The sequence below is a fragment of the Psammomys obesus genome, unplaced genomic scaffold, assembly GCF_907164565.1.
Source record: "Psammomys obesus unplaced genomic scaffold, mPsaObe1.curated_primary_1811, whole genome shotgun sequence".
Classification (NCBI taxonomy): Eukaryota; Metazoa; Chordata; class Mammalia; order Rodentia; family Muridae; genus Psammomys; species Psammomys obesus.
In genome coordinates this window covers 6405062-6423403 of record NW_026585609.1, presented here as the reverse complement: position 1 = coordinate 6423403, position 18342 = coordinate 6405062, and the positions used below count along the sequence as shown (strand labels likewise).

General features: G+C 47.8%; 1 protein-coding gene across 1 annotated transcript; it reads left to right on the top strand.

Moving 5' to 3' along the window:
• Positions 1-9270: 9270 nt before the first annotated feature.
• Apold1 (apolipoprotein L domain containing 1) lies at positions 9271-11471 on the top strand. The gene has a single exon (XM_055611701.1). It carries the CDS (start codon positions 9271-9273, stop codon positions 10009-10011), a length of 741 nt encoding a protein of 246 aa, XP_055467676.1. The 3' UTR covers positions 10012-11471.
• Positions 11472-18342: the final 6871 nt, after the last annotated feature.

Sequence of the window (18342 nt, the reverse complement as noted above, 5' to 3'; positions counted from 1 at the left end):
ATGGTCAAACACTACTGGAATCCAGCACAGGTAGAGAAAGCATTAGCTGTCAACAAAATAACAAGCCAACATTTTCATTGGACTGTGAAACTGAGCAGCTTATGGACTTTGGGGATCATCTTACGGACACTTAAGGTAATGATGGGCCTTAACACAGGCAGCTCCAGGGGTTATGTCTCTGCTCATATTGCTCCATTTGATGCTTCAGATGCAGCATCTGAGGCTCTGGATGGGCAGTACCTCTGTAACCACCCTATTGCTGTATTTACTGTGTCTCAGGCTTTCAAGAAGGACTCAGGGTGAATGCCACAGCTAGCAGCTGAATCACTTCTGGCACCCCAGAACCCACCATCTCAAGCTGACCGCCCTCATCAGATGTTTATAGTTTTACTGCGCCCTCTCCTCCCGTCTCAGTTATCGTCATAATTCCTTTCTAGGCTGTCTTCACCAGATATACCTACCCTGGCTCCTCTCCACCTCCAGGGGCATCTCCTGGTGCCCTCCCTTTTGAGATACCCTAACATTGCCCCATTATGCCTCCGGGAGCTATGGGATTCTCCCTCCCCACCACACACACCAAGCAGCAGGAACTCGAGTCTTTGGACATCCTGCTCATGGCTATTTCATTTTCACCCATTCCCACCAGGCAGCGCCCCATCCAGGGACTTCGTAGAGGAAGCTGTCTCACCATGGCCCTCAGGGCTTAGAGCACTCCCTAACATGCAATCAGAACACTCTTATGAATAGAATAAATCTTTTAAGAAACAAATGCAGTAACACAACAACTAAACCAAACCAGACAAAACAAACAACAATAACAACCCCAAACCAAAACCAAGATGGATGAGGAATGACACTGGAGGCTGACCTCTGGCCTCCACTTGTGGACACACACACAGAAGACACACACACAGAAGACACACACACACACACACACACACACACACACACACACACATGTTGGGGGTCAAAGGACAGCCAGGCACGATATATACTGCCATACTCTTAGCAATGGAGGCAGAAGGCCAGGAGTTCAGGGTCGTTCTTAGCACTATAACAAGTCCTAGTCTTAAAAAGAGTCAAACGAAGCCGAACAGGTCTGTGGATGCAGTTTGGTTGGTGGAGTGCTTGCCTGGCAGGCATATAGCCCTGGGCTTCACCTCAGCACTTATAGATATGCATGTGTGTATCATCCTAGCCCTTGGAGGATCAGGAGTGTAAGGTCATCCTCACCTACATAGTGAGTTTGAGGCCAGCCTGGGGTCAGTCTGGCCTACCAGAGACCTTGTCTAAAAAAATATAAATAAATAAAACATATAAATTAAAAACCAACCAAACCAAACCAACTCCTCTCATATACACATAAGAAGAGCAAATGAATTTCTGTATTAAAAATAGGTTCACACAGTGAGACACTGTCTAAAAAAAAAATAATAAGTTTGGCAGTCATAATAGGAAACCATTATCCAATGTTATCTTGCCCCCTAAGAGGCATGCAATAAATGAAACTATTTAAAGAGTCTGCAAGTTGAGGGAGAGCTTAAGATTTATTAGGCTTCTGTAGACACAAGACAAGCAGGTGTTATAATATAGCAGCCGTGACTATTGTGCATATCTGAGAACCTGCAAGATGACTAAGTCTGGGAAAGCGAGAGACGAAATCAATTGTTTCCCAGGGTCCCCGGAGATAAGAGGCTCTTGAAGGGCAGGGGAGGGCTGTGCCCTTAGCTGCAGTCCTTCTGGCACCTTAGGAAAAAGGGTGTGGCAAACTTCATTTGGGGCAGCTCAGCCCATGGGGCATGCTTGCCTACTGATGATAAAATCCCAGGTGTTCTGTGCAGGTGTGCACACCTGGGGAGGAGGAAGAAGGGAGGTAAATTTAAACTGCCTCCCCTTGATTATATTTGGGAGCCTGGGACAACTGAAATGCCCTGGTTGTCAGATTTCCCCAAAGGAATATGTAAGACACACCATACCACACACACACACACACACACACACACACACACACACACACACACACCCCTTCACATGCTTGCTTTAAAACTACGAATCCTGGGGCTGGAGAGATGGCTCAGAGGTTAAGAGCACTGGCTGCTCTTCCAGTGAGACAAGCCTGTATAGCCTATGCTTGCCTTCACCTTCTGGTTATTCTCCTGTCACTGCCTCCTGAGAGCTGGAATTAAGAGTTGAGTATCACACACCCTAGCTCTGAAGCAGTGATTTTCAAAAAACAAAACAAAAACAACATGGAATTTTAAATAGTTAAGTTGTGCAGGTGTGGCGGTGCTTGCCAATAATCCCAGTGCCAGGAGCCGATGCAGAGCGATTGCCCTGGTTTGAGTGCAGCGGGACCTGCTTAGCAAAACAGGTCTTCAAAAATCAATAAGGGCTGCCAGTGTAGCACAGGTAGGAGAATGCTTGCCCGTCAGGTAAGAGCTCCTGGGTTTGGTCAGCAGCACTGGATAGAAAGAGGACTTTGAAGTCTTTCTTGGCTGTATTCTGAGTTCAAGGCAAACCTGAGCTAGGGGAGACTGAGTCTCAAAAAACAAAAAACAAAAAACAAACAAATGAAAACCAAAACCAGAGGCTAGAGAGATGGCTTCACAGTTAAGAGCGAGGACGACTCTTGCAGAGGACCTGAGCCTGGTTCCCGGTACCCATGTCAAATGACTGACAATGCTCCCTCATTTCAGCTCCAGGGAAGCGAATGTCCTCCTCTGGACCACACAGGAACTTGCACACACGTGGACATACACGCACACACACACATGTGTACATGCAATTTAAAATAAAAAAATCATCACTCCTAAATAGAAAAGGAAAAATAAAACCGTAACATAACAAAGCAAACCCTCAAAACAATAAAACAAAATGATATAAGCATAAAACGATGACTGCGATAATTCTAACAAGCCAATATCAGACAATAAAATTTATACAAAGCATTTTTATATAAAATGATGATGAAAATGATAGCAGTTTGGAGGACTGGATAAGATCAAGGTGAGTCAAATTAGGTCAAATAACTGCATATTTTCTGAAATTGTCGGCTTGCCTTTCTCTAATATATGACGCTCACTGTAATTTTCTTTCCACCCTGCCCAGCACATTCAGTGGATGGCACTAGAACCAGTGACCACTCCAAGAACCTGGATTTTTGGATGGATTCCTGGACAGGATACAACAGTCAGTGGAACCCAAACATGCTGTCTTCCCGCTTCTGGATTCTCCACTTTGGTGTGTGCTTGCTTGCTTGCTTCCTTCCTTCCTCTCTCTCTATTTGTGGGGATTTTTTCTTTTGTGTGTTTTGAGACAGGGTCTCTCTGTATAGTCCTGGTTGTCCTGGAGCTTGCTGTACAGCCCAGGCTGGCCTTGACTTCACAGAGATCCTCTTACCTCTGCCTCCCAAGTGCCGGGATTGAAAGTGCACAGACACACAGGTGCCGTTCCATTCTTGCGTCCTCCCTTAGACACTGGCCCTACCTCACTTTCATGACCCAGAGTGAGATTCTTGCTACATCCAGATGAAAGCTGAGAGTTGAAAGAAGTGCCCGAGGAGAAAGCGCACGGAGATGATGGTGGTGTGCTCATCTTGGAACTGTCTCAGGCAGGCACTGTGCGGAGGAGCATCTCTTGTTTACTTTTCCCTGTGGAAGGAAGATACCTCCTTGTCCCTTTTATGTGCTATTGGCTGCCTGGCCGTATTGACCACTATAATGTAAGTAGATGGCTATTACCTCTGAACGAAAGCTTTAAAAGATGGCCTAAGTGAGATTAACCAAAAAGTAAGAAATGGGCAGGACAGACAGGTTTTCATGTATCCCAGGCTGGCTTCAAATCCGCTATATAGCCAGAGATGGCCTTGAACTTCTGGTCCTCCTTCCTCCACCCCATTGCTCGTGTTGCAGGTGACATCTTGGCTGGTCTGTATGGTTCTGGGGTTAGAATCCAGGGCTTCCTGCGTGCTAGGCAAGCCCTCTACCAGCTGAGTTATACGCACTGTCCTCTTTAGTCAGTTTTGCTTCTGAAGTATATTTGTGTGTGTGTTCATGTGTGTGTGCGTGTGGTGTGTCTTGAGGAAGACTTTGAAGTCCTGATCCATCTGCCTCCACATCTCAGGTACTGGGTGACAAGTGTATTCCACCATACCTGAGCCAAAAGCCTAGCAGGTACTTTGTCCCTTCTGCCATTCTCTTCACATATCCAATCCGTGATGATCTCTCCAGCTGCTTCAATATGCTTCTAACTTATCCTGGCTTTTAGCTATACACTTAATCAAGAAAGCCACCCTCCACACAGCTGACAGATAAGCAGCCAGTTCAAGGTCACAGATGAAGTACCTTCGAGGCTCTTCACCCCAAAAGGCACAATTATCCGTCGTCACGGCTCAGCTTCTGTGGAGACCATCAACCTCATCTCTTTACACTCCTCACTCCCTCTCTCTCTCTCAGCAGGATTTAACTGAAGCATCCTGGATGCTTCCCCTGTGCCTCTTTCTTTTTCTTTTTTCCTTTTTCTCTCAGCAGCTGGCCCTCCTCCGCCTCCACTGCTCTCTGTCCGGGTTCAGCTCTGCACTAGCATCTCAGACAGTCTTTCTAGCACTTCCTAGGTATGTGCTTTCTTCATGTTTCTTTGGCTGCTGCACACATCTCTGGTGCTTCCCAGGCCAAATTGGAATGATCTGTTCCGTGTCTTTCTCTTTCAACAGATTACCATCTGCTCAGGGCAGGACCGTATTGTACTTAACATTTCAAACCCAGAATCTAGAGCGATTTCCGGCTTATAGAAGGTGCTCTATCCATGGTAGTGGAGCTGAAAACAACCAAATCAAATGTCGACAAAAGAAAACTCTGAGTTTTGTCAAAGCCTCTGGATTACAGGGCAGATCACACAGTGATTGGCTCTTTCGAATAGAAACACAGCAACATGTAACAGGCATCCGTTCTCCCTCACTTACCGTTTTTCCCATTTGTGAATACTCCCCGAGAGGGTGCCGGGGGCTGGGGGTGGGGGGTGGGGGTGGGGGAGTGGTGATCCAAAAAGGAAAGCGTACACAGATGTGCTGGCAGCTGTAGTAATGACGGGGAAGCTGGAAGCAGTCCAAGTGTCTTAACAGGGAAACGACTGAGCAAACAATGGGATTATTATATAGCTATTAAAAATGACAGAGGTGAGAACTGTCAACATAGAGAGTTATGTTCTGGCAGGAGTGTTAAGTGGAAAAAAGAACACAGGCCGGCGTTTAAGGATGTGTGTGCACAGTAATAAAGATCATAAGCCAGTCTGGGAAAAAAAAAAAAACTGAACATGGCTGCCGTCCGGAGTTCTCTGGGTGCTTGCTTTGGAGCCTGTAGGATTCCATCCATTCATGGCAGTAATAGCTGAGACCTCATGCAATCCAGCTACCCTTAAAGTATTGTGCAGAAGCTGGTGTGGTGGCTCATGCGTGTTATTCAAGCAAGTGGAGGCGGAGGCAGGAGGATTAGGATTTTGAAGGTTATCCTCTGCTATACAGTGAGTTTGAGGCTGGCACGAGTTGCTTAAAAACCTAGTCTCGAAAAACCGAGCAAAGCCTTGACATTGTGCTTACATCTTTAGTTCCAGTGGAGGCAGAAGCAGGCAGATCTCTGTTTGACGTGGGGAATGTTGAGGTAAGCCTTTTGGAGGCCCATAGGGATTGGTGAGTGAAGCGTCAGCAACTCCTACAGCTCCTCAACAGATCCTGACCCATTGCACACAGGGACTCCTAATGCGCTAGAGACGTCTCAAAATGGATCCAAGGCTAGGGTGGGGACTGCTTCCCCTTCTTTATGGAAGTCTTCTAAGCTGGCCTTGCCCCCCCACAACATTCCCCACATTTCTTTACAGTTGCACCAACTTAATTGATTATTGCTGGTCCTTGAGTCTATCATGGGATGGTCTGATTGGCCTTTCAGCTGTTTAAAGGCCTTTACACTGGACAATAAAGTTAGAGCAGCATCTTGAGTCTGGTCTCTGGAGCCTGATTTCCAGGATTGTGCGTGGCCTCTGTCCCCACTCACCCCTTTCCCCCGGTTTCTGATCCCCACAGTTTGAGGCTAGAAACGGCTACATTGTGAGTCCTTATCTCAGAAAACAACAACAAAACCCAAACATCACAGTTCTCAGGGGCTGGGGAGAGATGGCTCAGTGGTTAAGAGCACGTACTGCTCTTGCAGGGGACCTGGATTTGGTTCCCAGCATTCACCCCAGGCAGCTCACAACAGCCTCAGGTCCTTGTGCTTCACTCTGCCGTCCAGGCTGACCTTGACGTTTTAGCAACTATAATATTTCATCTTCCCTGTTCCTGGGATTACAGGTTTGTGCCACCATGCCCAGCCGTTCTGCGTCTGATCTCAAAAATACAAGAAGACACTGGGGCCATCCTGCTCTGTTAAGTCAATTCTGTAGGAGCTGTGACCAGAACACTTGGCTATGGACCAAAGTTTGACTGAGTTCAAGGGCAGCAGGGTGTATCAGCAAGTGGCATTGCTCTGATAAGGACAGATTGATACGAAAGTGAGGGGCTTAATGGAGTTCTGCAGTGCTAGAACTGTTGACACTTTCCAAATGAGGCAGAGGCAAGGGGATCAACACGAGTTCAATGCCAGCCTGTACTACTGGGCTAGCCAGGGGCTCCATAGTGAGACCCACTTCACAGACACGGAGTAAGAGAGTCCAAATGAACCAGGGAGGGCTTTTGCTTTGTTTTGTTTTGGAAACAGGGTCTGATGTAGCCCAGGCTGGATTCCACCTGGTGTTGGAATTACCAGTGGAAGCAGCCACTACGGTGGGTTTGTGGGGAGCTGACGGTAGAATCCAGGGCCTCCTGCACGCGAGTCTACTATGCCACGCCCAACCGGAGACATGAATCATTTAAATGAAAACCAGTTTGGACTTTCTAATCTGAAATCGAAAGCGTCAGACAAAGGCCCTTGGTGTGGCTGGGTGTGGTGGCTAAGCTCCAGCCATCTGTGACTGCTTTGGGGGTAGCTCTGGTGGCTCTCCACGCTCTGGTCTGGGACAGCACAGGAAGGTGCACTCATTTTCCCGCCTGCCTTACCTGTAGCAGGTTACTGTCCTTCAGGCCCTGACGAGGAACCTGTAGGCAGAAGGTACGCATCTGACCCTCTCGTGAGCTACAGCCCACGCTTCACGTGAAAACCCCTGAGGCCATCGTCTCCCTGCTGCCGTGGAAAAGTGTATAATTAGCTAGGGGTGCAGCTTGACCCCAGTGATTTTTCTGACGCATTTGGCCCGCAGAGTGCCCTTTCCGAGACCTCCTGTGTCTTCTGCACAGCTGGAGATGCCCCAAACTGCACGCAGCACTTCCTGTGGACGTGGCCTTGCATTCTTAGGAGCTCTTCGGTGCTGGGGTCACATGGTTTTGCTACTCTCAGACCCTCTACGCCCTTTGACACGAATGTCTCTATAAATCATAATTGAGTTTTCCAGCCTCTCCTATTTCTTTCTTAAAAAAGGATTCTCTGATGGAGTTCTCTCAAAGAAACACTCTAACTGGGCAGCCTGGGGCTTGTGGGAAAGCCTCTCCTATGGCGTCAGTAGCTATTCTCAGGAGAGGAAAGGCAGGGTATCCCCACTGGGAGATGACAGCACTTGTTTCAAGTTGGGGAAGAGCCTGTGGTTCTCTTCCGGCCTTTGGAGGGGAAAGCGAACACACAATGTTCATTTCCTAAATACGGGATGTGCTTTGCTAGCGACTCATTTTCCAACATGTCATATCCTGGCCAAAGGCAGCAGGGGTCAGGGCAGGAAACGGCAGCTTCTCAGAATGAGACAAGGCTCTCCCAGAGCAGCCATTGGCTCCTGGGAACTATAAAGCATGCTCATCCAGAAACGGTCTCCCACTTTTTTTTCCCGGAGGCCAGAGTGGAAGGTAAGTGGGAAGTGCAGGGGGATGCGTCTGAAATAGGGTTGGTGGCATGGGGGTCAACTCTTGGGCCATTGTGTTCTTGGGACGACTTTCCCCTCCTTCGTTCTTTTTGCCTGAAAGCTTCTTACCAGTCAGACAGATCATGGAGGTCAGCAAGGAACAGTGTTCTACACAGGGCACTGAGAAGCACCCGCTGGGCTTGTAGCCCGTCTCTAAAATCCTTCATCTTAACATACGACAGTGAGCTCTGGCTGTGCGTGCTGGTGCAAGCCTGGAGACCTAGCACACAGCGGGAGGAGGCTGGAGAATCAGGGGTTCGAGGCCAGCTTCTTAAAAAAAAAAAAAAAAACAAATGGAGAGAGCTCAAAATATTTAATAACTTCTGCCCGATCTCTCTGTCCTGCTATGATCTCTCTGTGACTTACTTGATACATTTAAGAAGTGCTGACTGCTGGAAAGTGCAGCTGGTATGAAAGTGGGGGTCTCTGGCAACCAGGGCAATTGCACTTTGACCCAGGTGTGTCCAGCTTTCTCCATTAGTCACCTTTTCAGTGAGTTGCTATCCCCTACCCCACCCCCTGTTTATTTTTTTGCCTTGAGACAGGTTATGTAGCCTTGGGTGGCTTAGAACTCAATATATAGACCAGGTTAGCCTTGAACTCTTAATGATCCTGCCTCTGCCTCTCAAGTGCTAGGATTAGAGGGAGGGAGAGAGAGAGAGAACCTCAAATCCCTAGGACACAGCTCTCCACATAAGGGACACAGTCTGTTGCACGCACAGCCTGCCACTTTTAAGGTGCTTTCTTTTTGTTGGTCCCTGCTTGCCAGAGGCGGGAGGAGGGGGATAGGATGGGGGTGTCATGCCAGGCAACGGCACTAGGGTCATCTTGAAAACAGAGCAAAGTGTCGGTATTGGAGCAGCCATCTTCCCGCTTAAATCTTATTTGCCTGAGGGTGAAGCCCATAGATCCTGTTCCCTGGGAGAAAAACGGAAGACAGCATTATCTCTTTGCATGCACAGCTAACGGTTTCTGAGAACTTGTGTTTATTTTCCCAGACTCAAGGCCAGGCCTCTGAAACAAGGCCCATGACCCAGTGGTAACCAACCTACTGCCCTGTTCCCCTGTCCTGAGTGGTAGTAGCGGCTCTTTATGTATTTATTCCTGTTTTCATTTCCGCGGCATTGGGATTGAATCTAGGCAAGCGCTCTACCATTAAAGCTACACACACACACACCCAAGCCCAAGGTCTGTTTTGTATTTGAGGACTCCCTCTCGTGCACCGGCAAGCTCTAGCCTGGGGCAGCGGCGGGCGCGGAGGTTGGGGCTAACTGCGCGTCTGTGTCCCCACAGGGCATGGAGAGGCGGGCGGCCTGGGAGCCGCAGGGCGCCGATGCGCTGCGGCGCTTCCAAGGACTGCTGCTGGACCGCCGCGGTCGGCTGCACGGCGAGGTGCTGCGCCTGCGCGAAGTGGCCAGGAGGCTCGAGCGTCTACGCAAGCGCTCCCTGGCGGCCAACGTGGCTGGCAGCTCCCTGAGCGCCGCGGGCGCCGTGGCCGCCATCGTGGGGTTGTCACTCAGCCCGGTCACCCTGGGGGCCTCGCTCGTGGCGTCGGCCGTGGGCCTGGGGGTGGCCACGGCCGGAGGGGCAGTCACCGTCACGTCCGACCTCTCTCTGATCTTGTGCAATTCCCGGGAGGTGAGGAGGGTGCAGGAGATCGCCGCCACCTGCCAGGACCAGATGCGCGAGCTCCTGAGCTGCCTGGAGTTCTTCTGTCGGTGGCAGGGCCGCGAGGACCGCCAGCTGCTGCAGAGCGGGAGGGACGCCTCCATGGCCCTTTACAACTCCGTCTACTTCATCGTCTTCTTCGGCTCGCGTGGCTTCCTCATCCCCAGGCGCGCCGAGGGCGCCACCAAAGTCAGCCAGGCCGTGCTGAAGGCCAAGATCCAGAAACTGTCGGAGAGCCTGGAATCCTGCACCGGCGCCCTGGATGAACTTTGTGAGCGGCTGGAGTCTCGGGTCCGGCTCTGCACCAAGGCCGGCCGTGGCCACGACTTGAGGATCTCTGCTGGGCAGGATGCAGCGTTGCTTTTCTAAGAGCATCCTGTAACTGTATTCTGGATTCGTAGCATCCACAGAGAAATGCCACATGGGTGGAGGGCAAAGGCTGACAAACTGTTTTTGTGGGGCGTTGTGTGAGAAAGACTTTTTCACTTGTGTAATCCCAATTGAGTATGTGACCCTAAACACTCACTTTGGGGCGTGGGGAGTAGTGTCAAAAAAACCTTTTTGGTTGCACACAGCCGGGCAGACTCTTTAGGGTTATTGATGGTTTGAGCTGGGTTCTGGAGAGGTGTCTCCCTCTGGGACCTCGTTAAGTTCTTACTAGAATCCCGAGGTTTTCAAATGTTGGCGAGAGGAGAGTTTTACATTTCAACTTTGCTTCTGCAGTTTCTGTTACACAACTCCAGAATCCAGAACAAGAAAGACCGTTCTGGTCGTTGTCGGAGTTGTACACCTACACTGGGCCGAGGAGCCGGCTCACTCGGGTCTTCCCAGCCCAGTCAGACCCCACTCACAGACAGACCCAACCTGGCTTTTCCAGAATGGGCTTCAAACCTACGCCTCCAGGTACTCTGAGAGGTAAAGCCCCCCGAAGAGTCACTTGAATTCCAATATCCACACCCTCCACTTCTATACAAAAAGCTGAAGGGGGAAAGGAGGACGTCCCTAACAATTTCAGTGACTGACATGGCAGGCATAGGGGAGTGGGCCAGGGCAATTGAGTCAAGCCGTCCTGGATCTATCACAGGCTTCCGCTGGTACCCTGTGACTCACTCACCTTGCTGAGGCTTGACTTCTTGTTCAGTGAGACAGATGGCGGTAAGCGCTCAGCCTGTTGCAAAGCTCTGAGACAAGAAGGACAAGCTTGGAGTCTAGCTCAGGAAATGTAGTTCCTGGCCTGGCTCCTGACTGCCCATCACTTGGGGGCTTGCTGGAAAGGTCAACTGTTAGGCCGGGTCCCAGATTTATGAACTCAGAACCTGTAGCTGTGAGGCCTGCCATCGGCTGATTCTGACGCCCCGTAAGGTTTGAAAACGGCAGCAAATGTTCATCTCCAGCCAGGTGTGGTGGGACACACCAGTAAGCCCAGCACTTGGAGGTGAAGACGGGGACCAAGAGTTCAGGGCCATTCTTGGCTACGTAGTAAACTCAAGGTCACTCAGGATTGTGAAGCCCTGGTCTCCAAAACCAAAAGAAATTAACTTCTGGCTCCCTTCAGTTGTTCAAAGTTGTTCAGTTGTGGCCTTCAGAGTCACTGACAGGAAGTCCAGGACAGACTGCCTCAGAAATCAAAGACTGTGCTGTGTGCTGTCAAGCCATTTACTCTGTCCCCTAAGAACTAGGGACAAACACCACTTGCCCTGTAGAAGGCAGTGTTGCCCGATCCGTGGAGGAACTGGTGCAGAAAGGAATGTGAACATACCAGGAAAAAAAAAAAATCTTCCTCCATTCTCTGAAAACTCTGACAACATATCTTTATTTATTTAAAATGAGTTATTTAATTACTGCCTGTTATTTACATTTAATTTTATTTAACTATCACATTTAGAAAATAATGAGAAGAGCAAGTGTCTGGATGGGAGTCTCTTAAGGCTGTTTTTTTTTTTAGGAGGTCAAGTTTGAATTTCTTAAAGAGTCGTTTTTTCCTCAGGGAGGACGCTCTCCTCTAGTGTTTTTACATGGTCCTTGTAAGTAACGGGAGTCCTGACTAGAGAGACTAAGCTGGCCTTTAAGCTAGTAAAGGGAGTCTTGAGTTGTGAATGATGATGAATGACTAGGTCTATGTGTCCTAAAGGTACTTTGCCAGAAAACACTTGACTTGAAGAAAGAAAACCTGTGTAATTCAGGGTTGGGGGAGATAGAGACAGGAAGCATTTAGACCTTGGAAACCTGACGTCCTATGAAATTCTGTCCCATAAGACTGTGTTATGGTAGAGATACATTTTATTTTGACTTTGGGGCTATAAGAAACCTGTTTAAGTACTTTTAATTTATTCAATGCCTTCCTAAATTATCCTTTGAAAAAAGTCGGAAACTCTTTGGGATCATACCCAAGAAACCTGTATTTTAAAATTATTTAATGTTAAACATTTGTACAACTCTATACTTCCCAATGATGGCTGTGTGTCTGAGGAAATGTAACTTTGGCATGAGGGGCAGGGACTGCTGTTTCTATGTTTGTTTTCTTTTACTATAAATTATAATTGAGCTAAATCCTGGTTTGATTTGACACTGAGAGTGTTTTGTTGTTGTTGTTTGTTTTGTTTTTGACCCTGTCTTTCTCTAGATGGCTCTGGTTGTCCTGGAACTCCTCTTAGGTAGACCAGGCTGGCCTCAGACTCAAAGAGATCTGTCCACCTCTGTCCCCTGAGTGCTGGGGTTAGAGCGGTGTGCCACCATGCTCAGCTTGTTTTTTTGTGTTTGTTTATTTGTTTGTTTGCAGGCTGCCTTGTATGCGATCCTGATGTATATTTCACACTGTCCTGTCATGTCACTCAGCAAAAGCCATTACCTGATGCCATCATGCAGCATGTTTCATCTTGGATTATAATTTCTCTGATACTGAGCTGTTCCATATAAACCAAAATGGCAGTATTTTGGGTATAGCAAAGTACTAAACTTTGAACTTTATGTCAGTGTTCTGCTTTGTGCGTGTATGGAGGAGAGTCTTATTATCAACTCAGCCTACAACCAAAGCATGGTGGCAGAAGGATTTATTTAGAGTTTGAGTTCCAGGGCACCTGAGCCTCATAATGAGGCCTTATCTCAAAAACAAAGCATAACAACAGCAAAAACTGAAAACACACTTGAGTAATTCACCATTTGGCTGTATTATAAAGAACTAGGTCATTCTCTTTCCTATGTGTGTACATATTGTGAGAATAGGAGGCTTTGGCAGGGCTTAGCAAAGGTCAGTACAATTGATCCTAGAGACAGGTGGTTTATTTCTTTCACGGAACTGTAAAGTGGGCTTTCCCTTATGGCCTTCATGCTATAAGCAAGCAGTTTTGGAGGGGTTTGTTGCAGAAGAGAAAAGAAAGAAAAATGCCAGGGTTTGGAAAATACGTGTTTATTGTAAATGTTGGGATGTTTCTGTGTTCCCTTCTTGGCTTTATAATTACTTGGTGGTTTTGTTTCACAAAAGGAATACATTTGCTCTGCATCTTAGAGCTCCAGTGCAGCAACATTCTATTTCATTAAGAAATAATCCTTGGGGCTGGAGAAATGGCTCGGCAGTGAAGGGCACTTGTTGTTCTTACAGAGTACTGAGGTTCAATTCCCAGCACCCACATGATAGGTCACAACTATCTATAACTCCAGTTTCAGGGATGCTCTCTTCTGACCTCCACAGGCACCAGCCATGCACATGGTACACATACATGTGGGCAAAATATTCATATATACAAAATTAAGAAATTCTTAAAAAGACAAGAAAGAAAGAACCTTTAATGAGCATTTTGACCCCAACTCCTATGTATATGCCCCAAACACCTGCCATTTCCAATATGGTGGATGTCAAAGGTAAAAGTATTTGCTGGGGTGGAGGGAGAGAAAGGAGTGCCAAAGAGACCATTTTAGAGTGGGTACGTCAAACAGTCAACTTCATGTATCTCTCCTTCACTAGCTTGGTATGGAAAAAAAGGGAAAGAGGCTGTGCAGAGGCTGAAGCCATGGCTCAGCGGCCGAGAGTCTTCACTGTTCTTTCAGGAAAGCCCAGTTTGGTTCCAGCACCTATTTCAGTTGGCTTTTAACTATGTGGACCTCCAGCTTCAGGGCACTTAATACCTTCTTCTGGCCTCCGTGGGCACCTCATACCCTCAGAGAGATGAAAAATAAGTCTTGAAGAAAAGGTTGTACAGAGATACGCGGTGATGGAGCTGAATGGAGCAGCCTGATTCTCTTCTTCCACAGCACTAAATCAGTTCTTCCCTTTCTATTGGGGTAAAGCGGCTCAAGCCAAAAAAAAAATTTTTTTTTCTAAACTACTAGTCGGATGTTTGTCTTTGAATGCTTTTAAATTATATGAATCAACTGTTTACTCAAATGGTATACCGGAATTCCTGTGTTGTTTAGAAAGCAGGCTTCTAGGATCTTAAGAACTTGAAAGTGATCCCAGCACTCAGATGGCTGAGACAGGAAGAATGTTAAGTTCTAGACTAGTCTAGGCTGCATAGTAAGGCCCTGGCTTTGCAAAGAAGGAGGAAGAGGAGGAGGAAGAGAGGGAGGGCAGCAGAAGCAACAACAATAACTCAAAACAAGACCACACCCTCACCCTGGTATGGAGGTGCTTGCCTTTAACCCTAGCATTCAGAAGTGGAGGTGGGAAGATCAGGAATTTAAGGTCAGCGTTGTCTATAGATGCCAGCCTGAGCTACATGAGACCCTCTCAAAAAACTGAAAGCATTCAAAATGATCAGTTGTGGCCAAGTTTGGTATTTATTCCTATAATTCAAGACCTAGGGAGCCCCAGATAAGAGAATAAAGAATTCAAGACTAGCCTGGTCTACAGAGGCCTATCTGACAAAGGAAAAGCTCATGCTGTGCTTGCCACATGCAGTTGGGACTTATGCTCTGGAGTGATGTCACTCCAACTGGCCATCTATACACCTGCGCCTTGGAAACTCTCCTGGGCCTAGAAGTTGCATTGGTCTGTGTCAGCCTGACTCTGCCACAGCCAGCCACAAGCTAGAGTCCTGTCTTTGCTGAGGCACACAGAATTCCTGTGGTAACATGCATCCTTCCTGTTAACAGCAACAAATCTCTCCTTGATAGGAGGTTGGAAAGCTACTTTTGCTCCCGACAAACTTGTAAGAGGGAAGGGAAACCCTGTGTGGGCTGGCACTGGACAAGGAGAGCCCTAAGCTCTGAATGCTCTGAGTTGTCAGAAAGGAAGTTGTGCTGATAGAGTGAGTCCTATCTGGGGACCCAGGAATGCATATCTGGGATCCTCAGCAGTCCTTGCCTGACTGGCGCTGACACTGGGCTGTGGCGAGAGTGGCTTTGTTGTGGTCTTACTGTTTAATGGTGTTTTGTATCTCTACTGTAACACCCTGCCCATCCCCAAAATCCTCATACTCGCCCCTTTTCCCTCACACACACTCCACAACCTTACTCCCCTCCTAGCCCCTACCCCTTCACCCAAAGCGGATTGCAAAAAGGCCTTATGTCTTCTTGGTCCCAGAGCTGTAGCCAGGTCCACTGCCAGGGGCTCTGGCTCCCAGTTTATGGCTGGACACTGACTAGTTCCCATGGCCAAGTTTATGAAGACAGTTGAAACAGAGAGGCTGTTTAATGAGGTAGAACTGGGAGGGAGTCCTGCCTCAAATCTTTCTCACAGGCAAAAGCTGCTTTTTCTAGGTCAGCACCCCTGTCCTCACCTTATGATCACAATTGAACTCTCACAATGTAATTGAAAACTATGATTGTTTTTTGCTTTTGTTTTTAAGCTAGGTTTGGTGGTGCTTGCACAGAATCCCAGCACTTGGGAGGTGAAGGCTGGAGAATCACGAGCTCAAGCAGAGCTTCAACTTCACAGTAAATGAGGTCAGCTTGGGCTAAGACCCTGTCTCAAAACACAAACAAACAAAGCCATTACATTTTCTCAGTGCTTATAAAATTATATTCTGGCAAAATATAAAGCCCTTCTGGTAAGGTATTTAATAATCATAGCTAACAGTTATTAAGAGCTTACTCTACTGTTCTAAGTACAATTTGACTATATTATCTCATTTAATTTACAATAATCTTATCAAGTGGACAGTCTAGTTACCTTGTATTGTTAGCTAGAGTGAGGAACTATTCGGGCACCCAAGGAGAGTAACCCAGGATTTGAATTCAGGAATGGTCTGATTCTAGAGTTATGCTCTTAGCTGTCCTACTAGTGAATAGATTTCTGCCCAACATGGTGGCTCATGTGTCTAATCCTAGCACTCTGAAAGGTGAGACAGGGAGATTTATGAGTTCATGGCCAACCTGGGCATGAAGTAGCAAGCAAGCAAGGAAGAAGAAAGAAAGGAAGGAAAGAGAAGAAAAGAAAGAAAGAAAACCCAAAACAAAGGGTGAGGCTATTGTGAAAAACAAAAACAAAACAAAAGCCTGGTATGACAAGATGGAAAGAGCAGGAATTTTACTGACTGCTGAAGTGAGGAGACCTTGGGTGTCAGCAGAGACACCACAGCCATGAAGACAGGGGTTACTGGATATACCGGACAGTTTTATGTCAACTTGACACAAGCTAGTGTCATTTGGGAAGACAGAACCTCAATTGAGAAAATGTCCCCACCGAAATGACCTGTGGATAAAAGCCTTCGGCCCACTTTTGATGCTGTTTGATGACCGATGTGGGAGTGCCCAGCCCACGGTGGGTGCGGCCACCCCCGGGGGTCCTGGAGGATATAAGAAAACAGGCTGAGCAAGCTGGGGAGGAACCCAGTCAGTAGCACCCGGTATGCTTCTTTCTGCTTCAGTCCTTCACTCCAGTTTCCGCCTTGAGTTCCTGCCCTGACTTCCCCAGAGGATGGGCTGGGAAGCGCAAGCTTTCCGTCAAGGTGTTTTATCGCAGCAGTAGAAACTAAAATACTGGATCAACCAATTGACCTTTTGAAATGAAACTTCTTGATGTCATTCCATCAAAACCACCACTGAGCGTGGTTGTCAGGTCTCCTTACCTTCCAGCTAGGGTGTGCGCTCACTTTCAGTCCAATTGTGTAGACTCACGCTGGAAGCTTCTAGGTGAGTAAATGGGTGTGAGGCTCAATAAAGAGTCTGGGCTCCATTAAACAAGAAAAAACGCCACGTCATTTGTGTTTGGCCATTTGTGTTTGACATTACCCCCTGAGAGACAAGGAAACACCATCTATTATTTACATTTCATTCTAACTTCCCTATAGCATTTGACATTGTGGACTCCTTGTGCTGGTTTGTTTGTGTCACCTTGACACAAACTAGAGTCGCTTGGGAAGAGGAAACCGAAACTGAGGTATTGACTCCATCAGGTTGGCCTGTGGGGCGTTTTCTGGATTAAGGATTGGTGTGGGAGGCCAGCCCCACCACAGGTGGAGCCACTCAGGTGCGGGTAGTGAGACAGCAGGCTGAGCCAACCGTGAAAAAGCAAGCAGCAAGCTACTCTCCACGATCCCCACTTCAGTTCCTGTCTTCCCTCAGTCAGGGCCTGTGGCCTGGGGGGGGGGTGTAAGATTACATAAAGCCCCCCCCCCAGTTGCTTTTGATCATGGTGTTCTGACACTGCATAGTTTCTAACATTTTAATTTGGAAAGAAGTAATTAACTGTTGCCTGTGGCATGTATGTGTGTGCATTTGTGTGGCTGTGACGGTCAGAGGTTAGTAGCAGTTGTCTTCCTCCATTGCCCTCTACCTGCTTTTTGAGACAGGGTCTCTCGCTGAACTTGGAGCTCACCGTTTTGGCTAGCTTGAAACCTAGCCCTTGGGGCCCAATTGTCATCACCCGCTCAGCGCCGGAGTTATAGCTATTTCCTAGGAATCTGAACCCAGGTTCTCAGGCCATGGTGGCAAGCTCTTTACCTGAGCTGTCTCCCCAGGCCTGGCTTCCCAGTTCCTTTTTCCTTTCTTCCTTCTGTGTTTCCTCCCTCCTTCTCTCCTTTCCTTCTTTTCTTCCTTTCTGTTTTCTGTGCTGGTGATCAGACGCACAGCCTTGCACGTGTCAATTCTCACAACTTCCCCCTCCCTCCAGAATCTCACAATAGCTGTTATAGGTGTTTCTGGTTCTTAACTTCCCTGATAACTTTTCTCTATCCTCCATCCCTCAATTTCAAGTATCCCCTAATTTTAGACCCTTCAGTGCTACCCTCTTAGCTCCACTGGCTCCACAGAGCCCCTTACCACACATGTCCACTTGCTGTGTCTCGCTACTGCTCCTAAACTGTGTAGGACCTAGCTGTAAGACATCCTCCTCTTGGATCAGCTTGAATATGATGGTCATGACATGCGCTGAAGAGCTATAAAAACTGACTGGGTAAGAAGGTTGCAGGTGGAATGTATGGAGGAGAAAGAAGGGTCTGGCTGTGTTCCTGTGATCCATGCCTGTCACACAAGAGCTGCCCTGTGATTTCCACTGGATCTGCGTTCACTCTGACCTGCATGTCTGAAAGCGTTGTGTCTGTGGCTCCTCCGATGACCGCTTTTACTGAAGATGTTTGTGCTTACCCCAAGGTCCTTAGGGACAGAAACTGAATCACAGATATCATTAGTCTCCCTATGGCGGTACCTCCGGCTCCTGCCCTGTTAAACGAACATGTGAACGTCACTACACATCTCCATAGAGGCTCTGACATCCCTTCCCACCATGTGGAGATTCCCTCTACCCTCTCTAAAACTGGCCCATTT

What these genes read in the sequence shown, in the direction of transcription:
- Apold1 (XM_055611701.1), top strand. Translation starts at nt 9,271, where the DNA reads ATGGAGAGGCGGGCGGCCTGGGAGCCGCAGGGCGCCGATGCGCTGCGG.